The following is a 19,999-nucleotide window of genomic DNA, read 5'->3' on the forward strand; positions in this document are numbered from 1 at the left end:
AGTTGCAGCAGTTGCTGGAAGGAGGTGTAGAAGGCATCATCCAACCATCTTAGGGGACTCCACTCTGGATTTATGTGGGGTTTCATCCTTAGGCATGTCCAAAGTTGGGGGCCCGCCAGTTTAATCATAGCAGTTTATTTCCTGGTGTAAGATCCTAAAAAAAAGCTCAACCCCAACCTTAAAAAAAGCTCAACAACAACTTCAACCCTAAAAATCTGGCCCTCTTTGGAAAAAGTTTGGACACCACTGCTAGTTTTTTCTTATCTCAAAGATATTCCACAAGGCAGCAGAGATTTAGGATCAGGGTTTTCCTTCTAGATGAGCTACCTTCCTAGGTTGACAAGCCCCATCTGCTCCTACACCATGTGCAGAAACCGCCTTCTTGAGCCTGTCTTCGCATGCAGGGGAAGTCCCTAATTCACTGAGAGTTTGAGACCCATTGGCTACCCTCACCAAGTCTTTTCTTCTAGAAAAAAGAGGTGCAGGAACTTGCTGACTTTTTTTTATTAGGGGGTGCGCCTAGCCAAAGTTGTTGAGTTTTTTTAGGGGAGGTCATCCCTAGAAAAGCTTCTCTTCTTAGGATTCAGAAATGACCCTGGGGTCAGATTTGCCTTAGGTTTAGGGAATGCAGTCATGGATTTGGAACAAGAAGGGGAATTGCAAGCAGGTCTAGTCCCAGAAATGTTATTGGTCATGAGGCCAGCAAGAAGGAACTCCAGCACCATGGCAACCACGACCTAACAATGTTGAGTCTGCAGTGCCAAATTCTGGCAAAGGGCATGGTCGCTCCTGGGCTCTACCTGATGGCAGGAAATCAGAGGTCAGGAAATGGCAGGAAATCAGATCAAGCCAAGACCTCTTTGGTAAAAGAAGGCAGAAAAATATATGGTTGCTCTTGACAGAATAACTTGGGAGATGGAATAGGAAAAGGCTCACAGAAAATAGATGTGTTTTAGAAAGAGCAAGACAAGAACCACATAATGGAGTTTCTAGGAAAGTCAAACAAAGGAGAACAAGAGGCAGTGTGGTGTAAAGGTTAGAGCAAAGCTTTCCAAACTATATGTCACGACATGTTAGTGTGTCAGCTGCAGTGTGTAGGTATGTTGCAGGAACGCTCCCTGCACTCCTCCCAGTGTTGGAAAGGGGTTAGTTTAACCTCCAGTTTGCTGGTAAAACTGAATTACTGTGTCGTGAAATGATGCATGTCTAAAGTGTGTCATCAACATGAAAAGTTTGGAAAGTTCTGGGCAGAGTGCTGGAATAGGACCTGGGAGACAAGGGTTCAAATCTCCACTTGGCCATGAAATTCACTGGGTCACCTTGAGCTAGTCACTGCCTCTCACCCTAACCTACCTCACAGGGTTGTTATGAGAATTAAATGAGGAAGGTGAGGGTCATGTACATCACCTTGAGTTTCTTGAAGAAAAAGGTGGGATATAAATGCAATAAATAAAGAATAAACGCAGGACAAGGTTTCAAGAGAATTTGCCATGGATCTTCATCTATCTGTTATACCGGTTGATTTGAGTACAGTATCTTACTTTTCAATCCACTGTGGGAGGAGGGACACCTCTTGTTCTCAAGCCGCACCACAACTCTCTAGTTCAGTCTTTTAAAACGCAATGACCCATCAGCCCCAACCAGCATAGTTATCATTGCCATATTTCAAAAAGTGAATATCCAGACAAATAGGCACACATGCACCTGGCAAGGTCTTTGTGGTTTCCACAGGATCTCCTCCCTGTGCAGAAATTAATCTTGAAAACAGCATTCTGTTGTAGTCAATAGAATAAGCTGCAGTGCCCATGACAGCTCCTTTGGTTTGCAAATGGTCCATGGGTCCCAAAAGGTTGGGGGGTCGCCTGCTTTAAAGCAGTGGCTTTCCAATTTCCTACTTCCAGGCAACCCTGCACCACAATGATGGGCCTTCCAATAAATCCCCACACTTCTGATATGGAATTCCAATGCCGTTTTGTGGAGAATTCTGGACCGCCCAGTTCATGTTCAGCAGTAAATAAAACTGTAGGAAAGTCATTGTTGGCCCATTTCTACTGTGTGACCAAGAACACACCCGACCCTCTAGCAACTATACATTACAAGGGAAAAGGGACAAGAAAAGCTGAATCAGACCAATGGCTTATCTAGTCCAGCATCATCTTCTCACAGTGGCCGACCAGATGCCTGTGGGAAACTTTCAAGCAGCACATGAGCACAACACCACTCTACCCACCTGTGCTTCCCAGCAACTGGTATGTGGACATGAGACCTCTGACAATGGAGGTAAACACAGCCATTGTGGCTAGTAGCCGTTAATTGGAGAAGCTTGCCTACCATTCCTGTGCCTTTCCTTGAGAAATCCCTGAAAGGCCTTCCTGAAGACATTTTGAAAAACCATTGTACTAAAGAAGATGGCAATTGGTGTCTGTATGTGTTGCCTAGGAGAAAAGGTTTCAAGGTAAAACTGATCACTGTAACACTAGCAGCGCCTTGCTAGACATGCTGCATTTGCTTCTCCAGTGGCTATGGGATTGATCTGGGCTTCGGAACAGAAAGACTGACTTCTGCTGAAGATGAGAGACGAGGAAAGGTCCTGGGAAATGCCTGTGCAGGGCTTACGGTCTGCTTTCTTTTTTTTCTAACAGGGACATTGCATAGGAAGCCTGTTTTTGTGCTGCTGCATCTTGCCCTCTTCAGCGGCTGGTGAGTGAAGCATTTGGGTCTGACCTTGCAGCAGAACATTGGCCATGGGCAGTAGAGCTAAGAGACCTTTCTGGGCCCAAGGATGCCAGAGGGCACAGATGATCAGAAATGGGGTGGGGACGCAAAGCAATGAAGGTGGACATTCTGTGTGTTTTTGTGTGTTGTAAGTAGTAGTAATAATAATGGTAGTATCTGCTAGCACTGCCACATTAGATGACCCAAAATCCAAACAGTGCATAATACCATAATAAACCAGTCTTTTGCCGACCTGGTGCCTGCCAGACTTGGACTACAACTCCCATCAGCCTCAGCCAATGGTAAGGCATTATGGCAGCTGTAGTTCAAAACGTTTGGAGGCTGCCAGGTTGACAAAGGCTAACGCAAACAATGCAAACTAGGCAAACTGGTATACTTGCCCTAGGTCACATCTTTAACTGCTGAAGCAGTTTTCAGAGTAGATGACACAAGTTCTCCCTTTCAGGCAGAATTTGGCCAAGGTTGTACACTATTTCAAATGCTTTGCATTCTTTTCCAACTTTTGGATTTTCTTGTGAAAACAGGGCTGATGAGACATAACTGAGAAACAAACGTATCACAGGGAAGGATGGGATTCCTGTGGCCTTCCAAATGTTGGACTCTGGCTTCTACCAGCTCCAGCTATAATAGAGGGCCTGGCTCTTGTTTGCCTGGATGGAGGATGGAGAGGTCAAATGTACTTCCATTTCTCTGCCCACTTTTCCCTCTGGCTTCACCCTCCGCTGGCATGTGGCCTTTCCCCCCAGAAGGGAATGCAGCCCTTGGGCTGGAAAAGGCTCCCCATCCACTGGAGGACATGTTCTGCTTCCTGCAGCACAATGGGGTAATGAACCTCCTGGATATTAGCAGGACAAAGGAGAAAATGCAGTGGCTGAGGCTGAATTCAGACAGGCCTTGATGACTGACCTGCCCCTCCTCTTTCTTACTGGCACAGATTGTGGCGTGCAGATCAGCTTAGATCCCATAAGACCCATGCAAGAGTTTGCAGCTGTGGATGAACTCCCTTGGATGGTATCATTGCAGGATGTCTATGGCAACCACTTGGCTTTGGGTTGCATCCTGGATAAACACTGGATAGTAAGTGCAGCCTCTACTTTCCTGAACAGGTGGGTGCTAAAGTGGAGGTTTTTACACACATAGAGCAGGAACAGTTATAGCTGCAAATCATCAAACACTGTATAGGCAACTTCTCTCAAGGGCAGAAAAAACTTTGCAACAATTAATAATAGTTCTTGCAGCACAATCCTAACCTTGGGTCATTTTAGCTAGACAAGTAGGTCAACTTGGAGATGTAGCAGGGTTGCAGTAGAGCCTCTGCTCAGTGGCCTGCTCCTGCCCCTTGCAGCAGCTGCAAAAGAGGTGGTGTTTCAGGAGAAGCGCACCCAGGTGAGTCCATGAAAAGCCTCAGATGAAGACCTCTGTTCCCAGCCACACTGGAAAACTGGCTGCTCAGTTAATCAGAATCCTACCACAATAGGCTGCCAGAAGTACATAGCCCCAGCAAAGAAACACAATGAAGTCTGGGGCTATATCTGGTTGGCCACTTTGAGAACAGGCTACTGGACTAGATGGGCAACTGACCTGATCCAGCAGGGGCCAGTCAAAACGTTGGCAAGCCTAGCAGGCAGGAATTAGGGTCCCTTTTGCCACATGCAAAAGCAGCAGCAGGAGACTTGTGCAGCCTATCTGCTTTTCCCTGTTAAGGCCTCCCCATGGTAACAATGGAGAACTGATTGGTTGTGTGCATTTGGCAACCAATAGGATTTATAGTTAAAAAAAAGCCAATAGCCACAGTCAGGAGGGTGGGCCAGAATTGTGGCCAACAAGGAAATGGTAAAACCTCCCTTCCCCATTTCCTGCATCCTAATGAAAACCTAACCCCTCTCCTGCCTTCTAATTATTATTATTAGTAGTAGTGGTAGTAGTAGTGGTATGTAAAGACATGTTTAGCATGATGTCAGGATTCCTGTGCTTTTAACTGGTACTTGAAAGTCAGGCATTCATTAACTGATCCTTTTCCTATATCGCTGCACCTCCTCTTCAATTTCTGTGCCTCAAGCCCAGAAGCTTCCCCCAGGAATGGAGAGGCATGAAGCAAGGGCCCATGTCTGTGTTCACTCAAGTGCCTTCTCTTTGCTTACGCTTTCCATGGCCAGGACCCAGGTGTTGGCCCTGGTTGGTATCACAGGCCTGAAAGACAGAAGTTTCTTGATCCCCATCAGTGCCATCATCCCGCATGAAGCCTTTGATGAACTCACTCTTCACAATGATATTGCCCTCCTGAAGATAGGCGCCCGGCTCTATTTCAGCAAGGCTTTGCAGCCCATCTGCTTCCCACCTGAAAACTTTCCTGTGACAGCTCTAAGGAACTGCTTGGTTGTGGGCTGGCTGCATCCTCACACAGGTGAGCTACTTGTGTACCATGGCACTCACAATGGCAGTCTTCACAAATGCTGTGCAAGATCAATTGCTCCATTATTTTTGGATTGCATTTACATCCTGCTCTTCCTACAAGGAGCTCCGGGTGGCATGTTTGGTGTTATGCCTATTTTCAGTTTTTCTCCCATGAGAACATCCATCCCTCTCATGGATACACATCTATTGGCCATCTGCATGTGGAAGGATTCCCATAGTTCCCAGGGATCAGATCTATGTCTTCCTTGTATGTGGTTATTGCATGTGGCTTCCAAGATTTCTCCTGGCTGGACACTTAAGAGACAAGGTGCTATTCAAACCTTTTTTAGAATACAGAATTCTTTTGAATAGAGTCACTAATCTAATTTCAATTTGTAGACATTTTGCCAGAACCAAATTCTGGAAGCTAGTGAGATCTTTCTTCTTTTCTTTACCTTGCCCCTCACTGTTGGGTACTAAGGAGAGCTCCTTCCTCTTTGCCCTGGACAGAAGACAGGAAATATAGCTTTTAGCACAGGAGGGTGGGCTTTGAAGGGAAGATGGGCAGCCCAATGTGTGTTGTGTTCAGTTGCCAACTTAGTCCTGTAAAGACCTAGAAAGGCCAGGCTTTGCTCATGCCTTTGTATCTCAGTCCAGGCAGGGAGCGTCTCTCTACGGAAGCTCTCGGTGGTGGATGTTGACCCCTGTCCCCTGCACAGAATCATGACCACAGAGTGCTGCAGCCACAGGAAAGCTGACAACGCGTCTGGATGCCTGGTGAGAAAGTTATGTTCATGGACTCATCTGCTGCTACCTCTGCACAATTCATAAACACAACAAGCAGTTCTCTTCTAGTGACTGTGCAAACACTTCAGCAAGGCATAGTGAAAGTACAGAAAATATTTTCCCCTTTTAACACAAGAGCATTGCTGCAGCTGTTTACTGGGCAGGGTGGTGCTTTAACATTAGTACTTGTGTTTTCTATTATTAAATTAAATTTTTTAGATATTGTTATAAATATATATATATTTGTGAGCCCCTTCTAAGAATTTTTTTCTAAAAGGCGGGGTATAAATCTATTGAAGAACTTTTGAGAAAGGGGCAGATCTACTCATTCCTAGGCAGCATTTGATAAAAAAAGAAGAAGAAACACCCATCAAGAGACCAGTTAAGAGCTGGTAGGTGAACCATAGCCCATAAGTAATCTCAGAACTGTATCCTCAGAAATGTCTTGGAACGTCTAATTTTCATGTTATTCTGATGGCTGAAAACAGGGCCGGGCATGATGAATCTGGATTTAATCCAGTTTATTCAAGATCCACAGGTAAATGTTAAATGCACTCCTAATTCACATCTCTGCTCAGCTGTGAAGCTGAGTGATCTTAGGTCAGAGATGGTGACAGGCCCATCTCCACAGGGTTATTGTGAGAATAAAACAGAGAGGAGGAGGAGAACCCTGTATGCCACTATGACACCCTTAGCCAGCCAGCTCACAGTGCCCAATTTCTAACACTAATGTCTACCTGCCTGCTGCTGGCCATCCCTGTTTGTGGAAGAGAGTTGTTAGGGGGACCATTTTACTTGATCTGCTATTTGGAAGGGATCTGCAGCAGAGAGTAAAACAGCAGTTTCTGCTCCTGATGGAACCTTTTCATTGGACCAGGGGGCCCACCCAAAAGCTCCACAAACTCCTCCTCCTTGTTCCTAAAATTCTGACTTTGTGCACCTATCATGAGGTCATGAGGTCCATATTTTTTTTCTTATTTTGCCTTGGCTTTTGTTGTATTTCATGATTTCTCTGTCAGTTGCCTTGAACTGCATGTGGAGAGGTGGGGGAGAGGTATTTGAAATGAATAAATAAAGGCACCTTTGCTTTTTCCTCTTCCAAAGGGATACCCAGGCAACCCGGTCATATGCCAGGCAGATGGAACAAGGCAGTGGGTGCTGAAGGGAGTGATGACCAAGGGCGGTATGAGATGCTATGGGCCGTTTCTCTACACCAGAGTGTCTTCCTATGGCGACTGGATTGTGACCACCACAGCAAAGTGGGGAGCTCCGGCTTCTCCCATCCCTGACTCAAGACACAGCCCCTTCAGACCTCCCATGGAGGAGGGCGAAGGGATATTTGAACCCATTGGGGAGGGGAGAGCCATTGACTTCTCAGACCACACCAGCCTTAATCATACAGAGCACCTCACAGAAGACAGCCAGGAGCTCCCAGAAGAGCCAGCTGAGTCACGGGCCAAACAGTCTGATCCCATCTATTATGACTACTACAGTGGGGAGCTTCTTCCCGTTTCTACAGCCAAGTTAGGCCAGCCTGAAGGCCTTCTCTCTAAAAGCCTCATGCCCTGTCTTCTGACATGCTGGATGGTGGCAGGTTAAGCAGCAGACATTTCTGAGAAATGCACAGCTGAGATATGGTGAGTGCTGTTATGCTCATCTGTCATTTCCCCAGAAGTCCCATTTGGACAATTAAACTTCAAACCCTCCTTATTCAATCTCCTCAGAACCATGTGGTATGAAATGACTCAAAAGTGGTAAATATAGCCAGATATATTGATGACTTATAAAGTAACTTATCACAGGGGAACAGAAAGGGAAAGGGGACAACAACTGCAGGGGTCCTAAGACCCTGGTGCAAATACCTTGTCTGGAAGAGAGAGCCAGAGAAGACAGAGGAAACAGGAGGCATGTGCTGCAGGGGCTCCTGTTCTCTTCCAAGGCTAGGCAACTGGGCCCTTGGTAAAGTGCCTTTGTCCAGCTCTCTCCTTCTCAGTTGCTCCCTTGCTCTGGGAGAAGAGCCTGCAGCTGTTGACTAGCCAGCTTTGCCTTGTGCCAAGTACTCTGGTAGCCCCGCAAGGCCATCTGTGAGACGGAAGAGGGGAAAAGAGGAAAGCAGTAAGAAACTGAGCTGGGAGTGAGGGACAGAGAGAGAGACTGAGAAAGAAAACCCAGACCAAGGGGGACAACTATTGCATGCCTTCTATTTACCCTAAATGACAAATGCTCTCCTAAGGTGGGTGGAGCAGCTGTTCCTGGCCTTCTCTTGCTTGCTTATCCTCATTCGGCTCCTCTTTTAAACTCCAAGCAAGGAGAAAAAAACCACACGTATACAGAGAGGCTGCTTCTCCTCCTGCATCTGCACCTTGGAGTAATATCATTTCAGAGTGCTCCAGAAACAGCATCCACTATCTGCAGGGCTTATCTACTTCCTGATGCTCTACTGCCACTTTCACAATCCTAGAAAGTTTAAATAAAACCCTGCTCTGCAAACCAGCAAGGGAGAGAACAAGGACAAGAAAGGATATGCCAAAGGCAACAGGTTGAAAGTGGAGTTTTTGTCCATAGCCACATCTCTTCAAGTTCAGGGCTATCCCTACACTGATCCCCAACTCCACTTCCTGCACACAATCTGAACACCCTTTTCCAATAGGGAATTTTACCTCTCTTTAACCTGGTGTTGAGTATAACAATGAGGCACTTGGCCACATATTGCCCACATCAGTGCCAAGTTTGTGTTCAGAGGCAGAACAGAGGTTTAACACAGACCTCGCTGTGGTCAGCCCTGTGGCACAGGTGCCCAGATGTAAGACCAGCATGCTCATACCTCTGCAATTTCCACCTTCCTCTCCCAGATCTTGATGATGTTCTCCAGTTCATGTACTGCCATCTTCTCATGGACATAGTCGAGGACAGGGGGCACTTTGTACTCTGTCAGTTGTTTCCGTAGCTTTTTGTTCAGGACCTCGGCTTTGAACCGTTCCTATAAAAAAAAGGAAAAGAAGAAAAGTATTTTGATGAGAGACTCTCTTTAGTTTTATTTCATTGCATTGTATCGGGTGGGGTGGGGGCAGGAATTTAGATCAGGGAAATGGCAGGGGGAGAAAGGGCTAAACACCTCTTCATCCAACATCAATACACCAATCACATTCAGAACCCCCAGTGACTTCTTTAAAGTAAAAATAAAAATGTTTGGAGAGCTGATCACAGATCTTCACTGTAATATTTAGTTGGACCTTTCACCGGTCCCTTACTCTGGGGGAAGCCCCCAGCTGATGACTGGCCGTTTTCATCTGAAGCCAAACGCTGCAGGGCTCCCGCTGGTAACCCACCCTATTTTCTGAGTAAGGGAAATAGCTGTTTATCCTGAACGTCCAACCCACGGAAGATAAAGAGGCACTGAGCCTTTCCTGACATTCTTTCCTTAGTCACCCTCTTGATCTATGCAAATAAACCATCTTCAGTTTGCAACCATTCACACTTTTCTTCCTGAAAATGTGAAAGTTCCTGTCCAGGCTTTTCAGCATCACTTAGCAAGCAAATTAGTTCCCAGATAATACAAAGTCCTCCCTTAGTGTACTGATTTTTCTCCTGGGATCATTTTTGCTCTACTTTGACTCACAAGCCTGGAAAATCACATGCATTAACAATAAAAAATAATAATAATACATTAGGAGCCAGTAAACTGGACATTGTTCCTGGTGGCAACACCATCATTCACAAATAATCCCAGTAAATTGATTCTGTCCCTGTTATTTTAAAACCTTTGCTTGCAGTTAAATAGCTCCTGTGCCTCCCTTCAGTCCTACCTCCTCAACGAGGATGGCCTCATGTTCAATTTTTTCCAGGGACTCCTTTCTCTGGGCAATATCTTTCACCAGGTTGGTGGCCAGGGTCATTGCGGTATACAGTTTCTTCTGAAATAAAACAAGTTGATCCAGACTGAGAGGGAAAAGAAGGCTGGATGGCCTGTGTCTACCTAAGCAGAAGGAACTTTCAGAAGGCAGCATCCAGATTTACTTTGCATGTCTGAATGCTACCTGGCCACACATGGAACAGCTGTAACTGGAAAATGAGGTTTCAGTAGCCAGCACAGACACTAAATCCAGAATGGAGGTATAAAGTATGCTCACCAAATTATGTTCGCCTTTACAAAGTTCCATCCTTATTTCAGATATTGTGATATATTGCAATGTTTAGCTGGTGGTATATCAGGATTATTCCCTGGGAATATTGCCCAAGTGAAAATGAAGACAGTAGTTCAAAGAAGAGATTTGAAGAGATGCAGAAAAAGAGACTCCTGCTGAAATCCCCGTTCTGGACAGTGAAATATGCTCCAGAAGCTTTTGGGAAAGGGCCAAAGCTAAGAGGTTAAGAGCATCTGCTTGGAATGCAGAAGGTTCGTGGTTCAACTCTCGATGGATTCTCCAGGAAGGGCTAGGAATGGCCCCTGAGACTGAAGTCCCGGAGAACTGCTGGTGCAGACATTATTGAGCTAGGTGGACCAAGAATCCTGTGTCTCTAGGCTCATCCTCCTCTAAGTTTGACCCAGGATGATACAACCTCCTGGACCAAGTCCCACAGTTTTGATTCTTATAGGCTCATTTGCACACAGTGGGATCTTCTTTTGGGGTGGGGAAAGCTTCCCATGGTAAGCATGGGAAAAGGTACCCACTAGTCCAGGATGTGTGTGTGTGTGTGTGTGTGTGTGTGTGCGCGTGAGAGAGAGAGAGAGAGAGAGAGAGAGAGAGAGAGAGAGAGAGAGAGAGAGAGACGGAGAGACTCAAGTCCTTCTTTTAGCTTTCTTCCACACTAGACATTTACTGCAAAATAGCCAAGCTTTACCAGGGGTACCAACTTGAATAAAATATGGGGGGGGGCAGGTAAGCTCTGACCCGCATAATTGATCCCAAGACATGGCTCATGCACACCATTTGAATGGCAATGCCCATCAACTTGGGGAGGGGGCACAGCCCCCTCAAATATTTTAGTGGGAGGGACCGAAGGGAGATCGGCCCCTAGACGTTGGGTCCTATGCTTTACACATTTTCTACAGGTTATTTGCATGACATCATGAACAAACATCATGTTCCCCATTCTCAGTTCCCCCCCTTTTTCTTTTCAGAGCCCAGAATATTCAACTTTAAAAAAACCCAATTCAATAGCACACAATTACCCAAGTGAATATACCCCCTTCCTCCACTTCTATTCTCACTGGTGGGGGAGAATCATGAATGAGAATGCAGTTTGGAGAAGGGAGCATTTAACCCTCTTGCACAATGGTCCCAGTGAAAACTGTCCTTCCAACATTTGAGGTTGGAAAAAGGAGAACTTGCCAAGGAGTAACCCTAGCAAGCCAGGAAAAGGTGTAGAAAATGAGGCAGAGGTTAGGCCCTAGATCCCCTGCCACTGTTTCTGACTGTTTCTGGAACTCTGCTCTGCAACAGAAGAGATGGAGGAAAAGCTGTGTTTACTCCGTAGCAGAATAATTGCTGGTTACAGAGCAGAGCTTTGGTCTACAGCAGCACTGTCCCCCTCAGTAGGGAAGTGCAGGCAGTTGGATCCCAGGTCTCTTCCAGCAGCCATCTTAAGTGTAATGGTTCTAGGGTTTGCTCGTGCGTAAGCACGTGCCTATCCCCCTGGCTGGGTGCAAACACCTGGCTGGGCTGCCAAAGTGAACCTCTTCTGTCCGGACAGCCACTCACCCGTGGCTGACTCAATCGCTGGCAGAATCCGTGAGTGGGCGTTTCTTAAACTTCTTCCAGCAAAGAAGTTCTTTGACGCCTAGTCTCCACCTACCCTCTCTGCGCGAAAGCCTTCTGCGCAGGGAGGGCGTGGGCAACGGAGGACCCCTACTCTCCCCGCTGGTCCCAGGCAAGGAGTCATGGGACCGCCTCCCCCACCTGCCCCCCTTCTCCACTGGTGCTACGCTGATTCTCTTCCCCAGAAGATGGGCTGCTCCTCCCGATCCCTGGACGCTCTCTGGAATCCCTCTGGCTTTTGCGCTCCCCCTCCAGTACTGATGGCAGTTCCCTGACATTAAGCCATGTATGGGGAACCAAAGAGCAGGAGAGAGAGAGAGTACTGTGGGACTGCTCTACTTACTCTGTAGAAATTGAGGACCTGGATAGCGTTGCCCACAGTCAGCTTCAGTTGCAGCAGCTCCTGGTTCCGCTCATCAATCTTCTCTAGGAACTGAGCATTCTCGATTTTCAGCTGCTGGAAATCGACCTCGTGTAGTGCCTCCCCGAGTTCCTCCTTCTGCAGACCAACCGAGAACAGTGTGGGTCACTGACTAGGGAGCCCAAGTACATAGCAGGTTTCTCTGTGTACAGTTCTAGTTGCCTCACCTCAAAAAGGATATTGTAGAGTTGGTGAAAGGATATAAGTTTATAAAGTTATGCATGGCATGGAGAAAGCAGGTAAAAGTTTTGTTCCCTCTCTCATAATACTAGAACATCCAATGAAGCTGAAAGTTGGAAGATTCAGGACATTTAAAATAAAGCATTTCTTCACATAGTGCACAGTTAATCTGTGGATCTTGCTCCCAAAGGAGGCAGTGATAGTCAAATTTGGATGGTTTTAAAAGAGGACATGTTCCAAATGTTGGGTGCTCTTTCTGAATGGATGATTCTGGTGTTCTACTTATGGAGATACTCCTGATCAATGAGCAACAACATGGAATGCATGGGACACCAAGCAATGGTACACTGAGGCGAGACTGGCCTGCTGAGATGCACCTTCACAAACTTGCAGTTTACGCACCTGCTTGAGCTGCATTTGCATCTTCTTCTTCTGGACTTTCAGGGAATCATTTTTCAAACGAATTTTCTCTTTCAGTACATCCTGAAAAAGAAAGTCACCTAATTTCTTTCTCAGGCTTGCTGCTAAAGTTTGCCTGCATTTACATGTACTTTATGTGTGGCTGAGAGATGAGCACTTACCCTGCAGGCTGTGACCAATCACTCCTGGCGGCAAAGCTCTCCAGAGGAAACTCCCAGGTAATAACAGGAATGCTGCTTTGCCTTGGACCTTACATGTATCCAAATGGAATTGCCTCTCAACTCTAACATGTGTGAAGACTTTTGAGTTACACAGAACTCTATTTTAGGCCAAAGAGTTAGGTGCATCTCAGAAATATTTTGAGCAATTATACAATTGTGTATAATTGTGTATAAACAGCTCTCAACCCTGATGCAGTTAAACTAGAAGGAATGGCAGCTGCTCATTATTATTGCTATTGCCTTGCACAGGCAATAGCCATTCTCTGAAAGATTGAATTGAGGAAAAGTTGATGAAGATCAGAACTGGGACTTCATAGATACAGTTGCCATCTTTTTCATTGGCCCCACTCCTGTGTATTTACCAGACTGAAATGTAATATAACATGTAGAAATGTGGTGAAGCTGGAATGGAGATAGGAGGATGAGCTTTACCTGTTTTATTTCTGCATGTTAAGGATACAGGTACAGGGTTAGGTATGGTTCTTTAATGATAAATATACATCCTATTTACCGATTCAGCTTTATAATGTCAAGATATGTATTCTATGGAATAAGAATGCTCTGAAATAGACACATTTCTCAGGAAGTCCTCCTCTGAATGGCAAAGATTGCTTAAGGCGTCTGAATGTATGCCACTGTTTGGTGGGATCCACCATGATGTCTACAGGCTACTGCACTCAGTTGCTGGTATCTAACAAAACAAGAACACATGCAGGAGGATTAGAGACACTGATGGTCTCACTAATAGGCTGTTTTACCAAGGTTATCAACTGGCTAACGGAGCAAAATGAGAGCAGCTGGTGGGACTGCCCAATGTTCTCTCCACTTACCCTGTAGCGTATCCTATCTTCCATGTATCTCAGCACTTTTTCAGAGGCGATGACACTCCCTTTCTTCTTGGTGATGGTTTTGACTATATCTTTGTCAAAGTCCTGCACAGCTTTCTTAATGTCAACTAGGCGGATGTCTGCTTCCTCCAGGACAGCCTGCCAAATTCAAGATTGCACCGTCAGTAAAGGAAGGCTGCATGTCATTGATTTGTTCTCATGGAGAACCATGCAGACCAGCTGCTGCCCGGGGACAAAGAATTGTGTTCTGTAAACTCTTGAGTTAAAAAGGTGGAGACCAGCAGCAAGAAGTAGGTGGCAAACATGAATTGCTTGGCTGTGCTACTCCAGCTGAACTCCTTGCCCAAGACCATTAATTGTTATGACTGTTAATGAGCAATGCCTAACTGATGGTAAGATGTCCAGCAATTCTTTATTTACTACATTTATATGCTGCCTTTCTGCCAAGGCACCCAAGGTTCTTTTAGTATTTTAAAATTGCAGTCCAACACATGATATAAAATGTAAAGTTGCCTATGAGTGGTTGAGTCCAAAGGCAGCAGGCGCTGATGTTTCCTGCCTCTCTTGCTTCCCCCCTTGCCTTCCCACAGGGCAGATGGTGCCGGCCCAAATAATGTTTTTGTTTATCTCCCTTGCTCAGTTCCCACCTTGAAAGTCACACTCCATTGGAAAAGCTTTCCAAACCTGACCATGTTATTGCAACTGATAATCTTGGAACTAACCCTAACTGGGCTCCCCAAACTTCATGCATAAGGCCTGTGTGAGCAAATGGCACTGCCAAGCACTTCAGCTGTATTTCTCATGCCACGGCTCCTGCTGTGTTTATAATACTGAAATACTGAATGAGGAAAAGAGTGGTTTCATTGGCAAATTAAGCAGCCACCCACTCTGGCCAGCTATGCACTCCAGGTTTAAGTATCCAGAAAAGAGAGATTTAACCCAAGTTTTAGCTCTTCAGCATCTATTTTAACATACACAAAAGAGGAATATTCTGACATTCTGCAAGAGGCAGCCTGGCATGTATCTTCCCAATCAAGAGCAAAACTGACAGTCTTTTAAAAGGCAGTTCCTCCCCTTAACTATGGCTTTTATAAGCCCACAGCTCCTTGGAGTGTCCATAAATTGGTGTCTTTAAGCCTTTCCCAAAGTACTACTGCACAGAAACGTATAACAAGATCAGCGCTAAAGCCCAGAAAATTCAGGGGATCTTGGAAGCCCAGTGTTTTAATGTTATCAAGTGCCATCATTTCCTGCCTTCCGCTTCTCAGGAAGACCAGTTGTCTACAGCCTTGACTAAATGAACTGCCTTTGGATTATAAGTTTGATTGGTAGAAAAGTGCCTCTTCATCTGAATCACCAGATACTACTGAGTGGGCCAAAAATGGCATACCACTGCTCACTTACTAAATTTGACCTGGCATGAACAGGTGCCTCAATGAGGAGAGAACACACACTTCAGTACAGCGATACAACACATGCCTCTTCCTATCCCAGAGCAACTATACCAGGTAGTTCTGCAACAGCCTTTCTGAGTTCTCCTTTAACCTCTGAACATCTTCCTTTGTCTCCTCCAGCTCCCGTTGTGCTATGTCACATTTCTGTTCCACCGTCAGACCCACCAGACGATCTGCTGTTAACCGGGATTTAGATTTGCGCCTGCCTCGTGCCTGAAAACCAAATGATTGCAAGATAGAAGCACACAGCTCTACATAAGAAGCCACAAAAGGTGCAACTGAACTCAAGAATTTGCCATCACTGTATTTGTTTCTTCTTTTGCCCCTTTATGAATATTAATGTGACATGCTTTGTTAGGTGTCTTAGATGAAATTTGTGGTGAATTGGATACAAGATGGATTGGCAGCCTGATATTAATAATAATAATAATAATAATAATAATAATAATAACAATAATAATAATAATAATAATATATGGTTAGTATTATATTTGTTGCTTATTACAAAAAATGTCTCAAAGCAACTTACAATTATAAAAGCATACATGATACAAAATTCAAAATAAATAAAAAAGATAAAAGAATATTAATTGACTAAAATTACTCATCCTGTAATAATATGAAAAGGGCAAATCATACCCTAACCTACTAAAAGATGAACATCAATTAAGCGCAAAATGTGGTCTAAATATAGGTAGTGATGGAACTTGGTACATCTCTCTGGGGAGAGCATTCCACACTTGCAAGCCGCCTCTGAGAAGGCCCAATCTCGTGCTGGCACCCTCTGCCCCTCCCTTTGAGGAGAGCTTCAGATGACAAGTGCAGGGTCTGAGAAGGTCCAGGCAGGAAGAAGCAGTTCCTAAGGTACTGGGGTCCTGAGCTACCTAAGGCTTTATAGGACAAAAACAGCACTTTAAATTCAGGGTCTGCTTCTCATCTGCACTCTGGCCAGTTAAGCTTCAGCAAAGGACAAGGGAGCAGACTCTTTGCACCATCAAAACCACAAATACTGTCACAACAGCTATTCCAGTATCTGTAAAATAATCCTGTAACTTACAAGTTGTGCTTGTCCCATGTCCATCAAAGAGCCAAACTTTTCCAGCACCAAGTCCCTTGGCTCAAGCCGATTGAAAGTCTTCTCAAACATTGTTGTCTCAAGTTTGAGCATGGCATTGTCATGGCTGAAGGTAGATGAAAGATTAGGTGAGCAAACCCAGTGGTTCACGTGAGCAATTCATGTCGCAAACCAAAAGGGATGACAGCAGCATCCATTAAGGCAAAGTCTGAGGAAGACAAAATCCTCAAGCTGCAATCTATGGTAACCTACTCCTTAGAGAGGGGACACATAACTTTTGCACCACTCTGAGGGTTACATTTAAGGTAAAGCAGCAATAAATTCTGGAACAATAACTACCTAAGAAAAGTTTTAAAGCTTACTCTTTAAAACAGGGGTCAGCAAACTTTTTCAGCAGGGGTCCGGTCCACTGTCCCTCAGACCTTGTGGGGGGGCCGGACTATATTTTTGGGGGGGAAAGAAAAAAATAACGAATTCCTATGCCCCACAAATACCCCCGAGATGCATTTTAAATAAATGGACACATTCTACTCATGTAAAAACACACTGATTCCCGGACCGACCGTGAGCTGGATTTAGAAGGCGATTGGGCTGAATCTGCCCCCTAGGCCTTGGTTTGCCTACCCATGCTTTAAAATGTCCCACATAAACTCTAAATATATATATATATTTACCAATATCAACAAAATTCCTCTTCTTGGAACTGCTATTTTACCCATTCCCTGAGAAAATTATTTCCATCTTCTGTGGGACAATCTTTATTGAAAATTACTTGGTTTAATCTTCTGTCTAAGCCACTGTTTCTCAGTTGTGATCCTAGGGTCCAGTACTGGGTTTTAATATTTTTTTTGTACCAGTCCCTCTCAGGCAATGGAAATGCCCTTCACTTCTCCTTCTGGCCTACCTATTTATTAAGGTGTTACATTCAACACCTTAACTAATGAAATTAAGTTTAAAATATATCCTGGGGTTTAATATTATAGCTTGAGATTCTCAACATCTTAGTACATTTGAGAAAAGTGTGTGTGTACCATTTAAGTTTACCACTGGTAGCAGTCATACAGGGTGACTGCCACAGGTCTGCACACAGCATCATTGTTTCCTGTAACTTTTCCATTTACAGCACACATCCTGAACTTTTTCTTGAGCTTGTTTTCTGAATTTAGTATAGTTTGGTGACATGTTTCCTTACAGGTAGGGGAACAACATTGTAAGGTTAGAGAGGGTAAAGCACACCTATTCATAGCATTGGGGGGGAGGGAGTTAATAAAACTGAAAAGCCCCATATCTTGGGTTACATCCACACCATACCTTTAAAGCACATTTAAAGTGCATTTCTTCACTCAAAGAATCCTGGGAACTTTGGCTTGTTAAGTGTGCTGGTAATGACAGCTCTGTGATGTGCAAACTACAAAATTCCCAGGAGACTTAGTGGCAAGCCATGACTGTCCAGGTGGTATATGTGTGCTATAAATGTATGGTACGGATGTAACCTTGGCTATTATTTGGATTTAGTTAGTGAAACCCATCCTTAGTAAGGCTGATGGCCAGAATGCGATTTACAGCCAAACCTGCCCCCTAGCTATGCTCCTCCGCTTTCTGCCATAGAAGTGAACGGGAGACCCGCACCGCCCCAGAGTAGGTCGTTCCCTTTGCCCACAGGGATGGCTGCCAACCAGTCGGGGGGAAGGAAAGGGGGTGTCTTGAGGGGCCCCAGGTGGGTTTGCGTTGGAGGAAGAGCCGGAGCCGCCGCGCCGGTTCTTCTCGCCGCACCTGGCTTCCTCCACCAAGCCGTGCAGCTGGGAAATGGATAACTGGGCCAGGTCCTGGTGCAGCTCCTCGCTCAGCTCCCGCGACTCGCCCGTATGGACGCTGTCGCGCTCCGACTCCTCGTCCGCCATGGCCGTGGGCTGCGAGATCGCCATAGCAACCCAGCACAGGCCCTGCAGGCCGCCCGACCGCGCCTCCTCCTCTTCCAGGCCCGGCCTTCCAGGAGGGGCCTCGTCATCGCGGGCGGCCAGCCGCTGCGCCTCGCGACCGAGACGAGGAGGCTGCTGGGTGGCGGCTGCTCCGCTCCAAGCGGGGAATAATCCTCGGCAAGCGGGGCTTCACCTAATCCCCGGACTATGGCACGGCCTGCGGGAGAGTTTGATGCTGACTCGCGGGCAGCTTGCTCCCTCGCTGCGGCGGCGGCTTCATGCCTAACCCGGGGGCGAGAGAACAGTGGCTGCTTCCTGCGCGCCCGGCCAGAAGCAGCAGCTCCTGGCAGGCAGCTGCGGCCGGACTCGATTCCCGGGCATGCGAAGCCGGCCTTTGCTGTGCTGAAGGTGTTGTCCAGCTATGCTTATTCTGTTTATGCCTCGCTTCCCAAACCGAAAAGCCCTGCAGTAAGCATAGATCCGGAGTGTCGTCGCTCTCGCACCGGCAGCCTAGCAATAAAAGTCTCTGACCTACATTGCAAGACGGTCGGGAAAAGATTCCGACTCCCCCGCCCCGCCTGCTCTGGGAATCATGCCAGTGGGCAACATTGGAAGGATAGTGACAAGCACACGTGTTTATTAAACACACACACACACACACATTAGCCTGTTCTTCTTTATACTGCCTTTCATCAAAATATGTTCCAAGGCAATTTACAACGCCGGAACAGGGGAAAAAGCTAAAGAAATACAGTACACACGGTACGCCTTCCCAAACTACTGCTCCTCCAGATGTTTTGGACCGCAATTTCCATCACTGCCGGACGCTAGCCTAGGACTGATGAGTAGTTCAAAACATCTGGAAGGGCACCTGGTCGAGCGAGCCATAAGACCTCCTTCAGCATCAATATCAGCATTATGAATATAATAATAATTCAATTTATATCTCACCGTTCGTCCCCAAGCAGCACAGGGCAGCAAAGATAACCAGGACTTTGGCTGATTAAACATTATTTGGCCTTTGAAATGCGTTGTGGGGGCGTTGTTATTAGTTTGCTTTTATTTTATTATGTATTTTATTATGTATTTTGTGTATTCATTTTGTATTTTTATGTTGTGAACCGCCCTGTGATCTTCGGATGAAAGGCGGTATACAAATTTCATAATAAGAAAATAAGAAAAGAAATATTAAAATTTAAAAACAAAATCATTCTAAAAGCAATTACGGTTAAAAGCATACTACTATCCAATGCGTTTGCCAGGAGGAATGGGTGAACAGCGCCGTTTTCAAAGTTCTCGCTAACTTTCAGGAGATCACCTCACTAATCCCCACCAGCTCTCCCAAAAAGGGTTTAATAACAATTTAGAGCATTTTGTATTATGTTACATGGCTATTTCAAAATGAGGGGGATGAAAGAAAAATCTCCATATTATTAAAGGGGAAAAGCCTCCATGTTATCAAAAGAGCACTCGAGCTCCTTTCCTGCCACATTTTCTTTAAAAACAAAAAGCCACGTGCTCCGCTCCTCTTTTCTACGAGCAGGTGCTCTTCTCAACGCCCCGCTCGCAAACAAAGTGTCAAAGGAACCCGAAAGTCTTGCGCAACGGTTTGTCTACTCGCGTAAATCTGCGGACCAAAGGCACGCACGTGCTCGCGGCGCTTCACGTCACAGCCCGTCCCTCACAGCGAGCAGGAGGCGGAGTCACAGCCGACGCGACGGCGGCTCGGCTTCCCTTTGGAAGAGTCACCTCCTCCTCCTCCTCGCCGCAGGGGGCCGCTGTTGCG

General features: G+C 45.8%; 2 protein-coding genes across 3 annotated transcripts; one reads left to right on the forward strand and one right to left on the reverse strand.

Moving 5' to 3' along the window:
- The first annotated feature begins 726 nt into the window (after window positions 1-726).
- PRSS54 (serine protease 54) lies at window positions 727-15,560 on the forward strand. Of its 2 annotated transcripts, XM_081921138.1 has the most exons (8): window positions 727-863; window positions 2,643-2,700; window positions 3,261-3,559; window positions 3,671-3,842; window positions 4,893-5,140; window positions 5,783-5,907; window positions 7,021-7,553; window positions 15,340-15,560. In XM_081921138.1, the coding sequence occupies exons 3-7, from the start codon at window positions 3,391-3,393 to the stop codon at window positions 7,513-7,515; spliced, it is 1,209 nt and encodes a 402-aa protein (XP_081777264.1). In that variant the 5' UTR covers window positions 727-863; window positions 2,643-2,700; window positions 3,261-3,390; the 3' UTR covers window positions 7,516-7,553; window positions 15,340-15,560. The 2 variants fall into 2 exon arrangements, with proteins under 2 accessions (XP_081777264.1, XP_081777263.1); XM_081921137.1 differs by lacking the exon at window positions 3,261-3,559 and having other exon boundaries at window positions 728-863.
- CFAP263 (cilia and flagella associated protein 263) lies at window positions 7,672-18,737 on the reverse strand. The gene is made up of 9 exons (XM_081921139.1): window positions 18,068-18,737; window positions 16,277-16,400; window positions 15,271-15,432; window positions 13,748-13,903; window positions 12,679-12,759; window positions 12,019-12,174; window positions 9,723-9,830; window positions 8,741-8,896; window positions 7,672-7,998 (listed from the first exon to the last, which is right to left on the reverse strand). Exons 1-9 carry the CDS (start codon window positions 18,217-18,219, stop codon window positions 7,906-7,908), a joined length of 1,188 nt encoding a protein of 395 aa, XP_081777265.1. The 5' UTR covers window positions 18,220-18,737; the 3' UTR covers window positions 7,672-7,905.
- Window positions 18,738-19,999: the final 1,262 nt, after the last annotated feature.

Source organism: Podarcis melisellensis, assembly GCF_964234715.1.
Source record: "Podarcis melisellensis genome assembly, chromosome: 8".
Taxonomy (NCBI): Eukaryota; Metazoa; Chordata; class Lepidosauria; order Squamata; family Lacertidae; genus Podarcis; species Podarcis melisellensis.

Coding starts and splice junctions, on each gene's coding strand:
- PRSS54 (XM_081921137.1), top strand. CDS start 744: ATGTTGAGTCTGCAGTGCCAAATTCTGGCAAAGGGCATGGTCGCTCCT. Junction 3,843..4,892: donor GCCTCTACTTTCCTGAACAG/GTGGGTGCTAAA, acceptor TTCCATGGCCAG/GACCCAGGTGTTGGCCCTGG. Junction 5,908..7,020: donor ACAACGCGTCTGGATGCCTG/GTGAGAAAGTTA, acceptor CCTCTTCCAAAG/GGATACCCAGGCAACCCGGT.
- CFAP263 (XM_081921139.1), bottom strand. CDS start 18,219: ATGGCGATCTCGCAGCCCACGGCCATGGCGGACGAGGAGTCGGAGCGC. Junction 12,175..12,678: donor TGCAAATGCAGCTCAAGCAG/GTGCGTAAACTG, acceptor GTTGGTCTGCAG/AAGGAGGAACTCGGGGAGGC. Junction 9,831..12,018: donor AGGTCCTCAATTTCTACAGA/GTAAGTAGAGCA, acceptor GTTTTATTTCAG/AAGAAACTGTATACCGCAAT.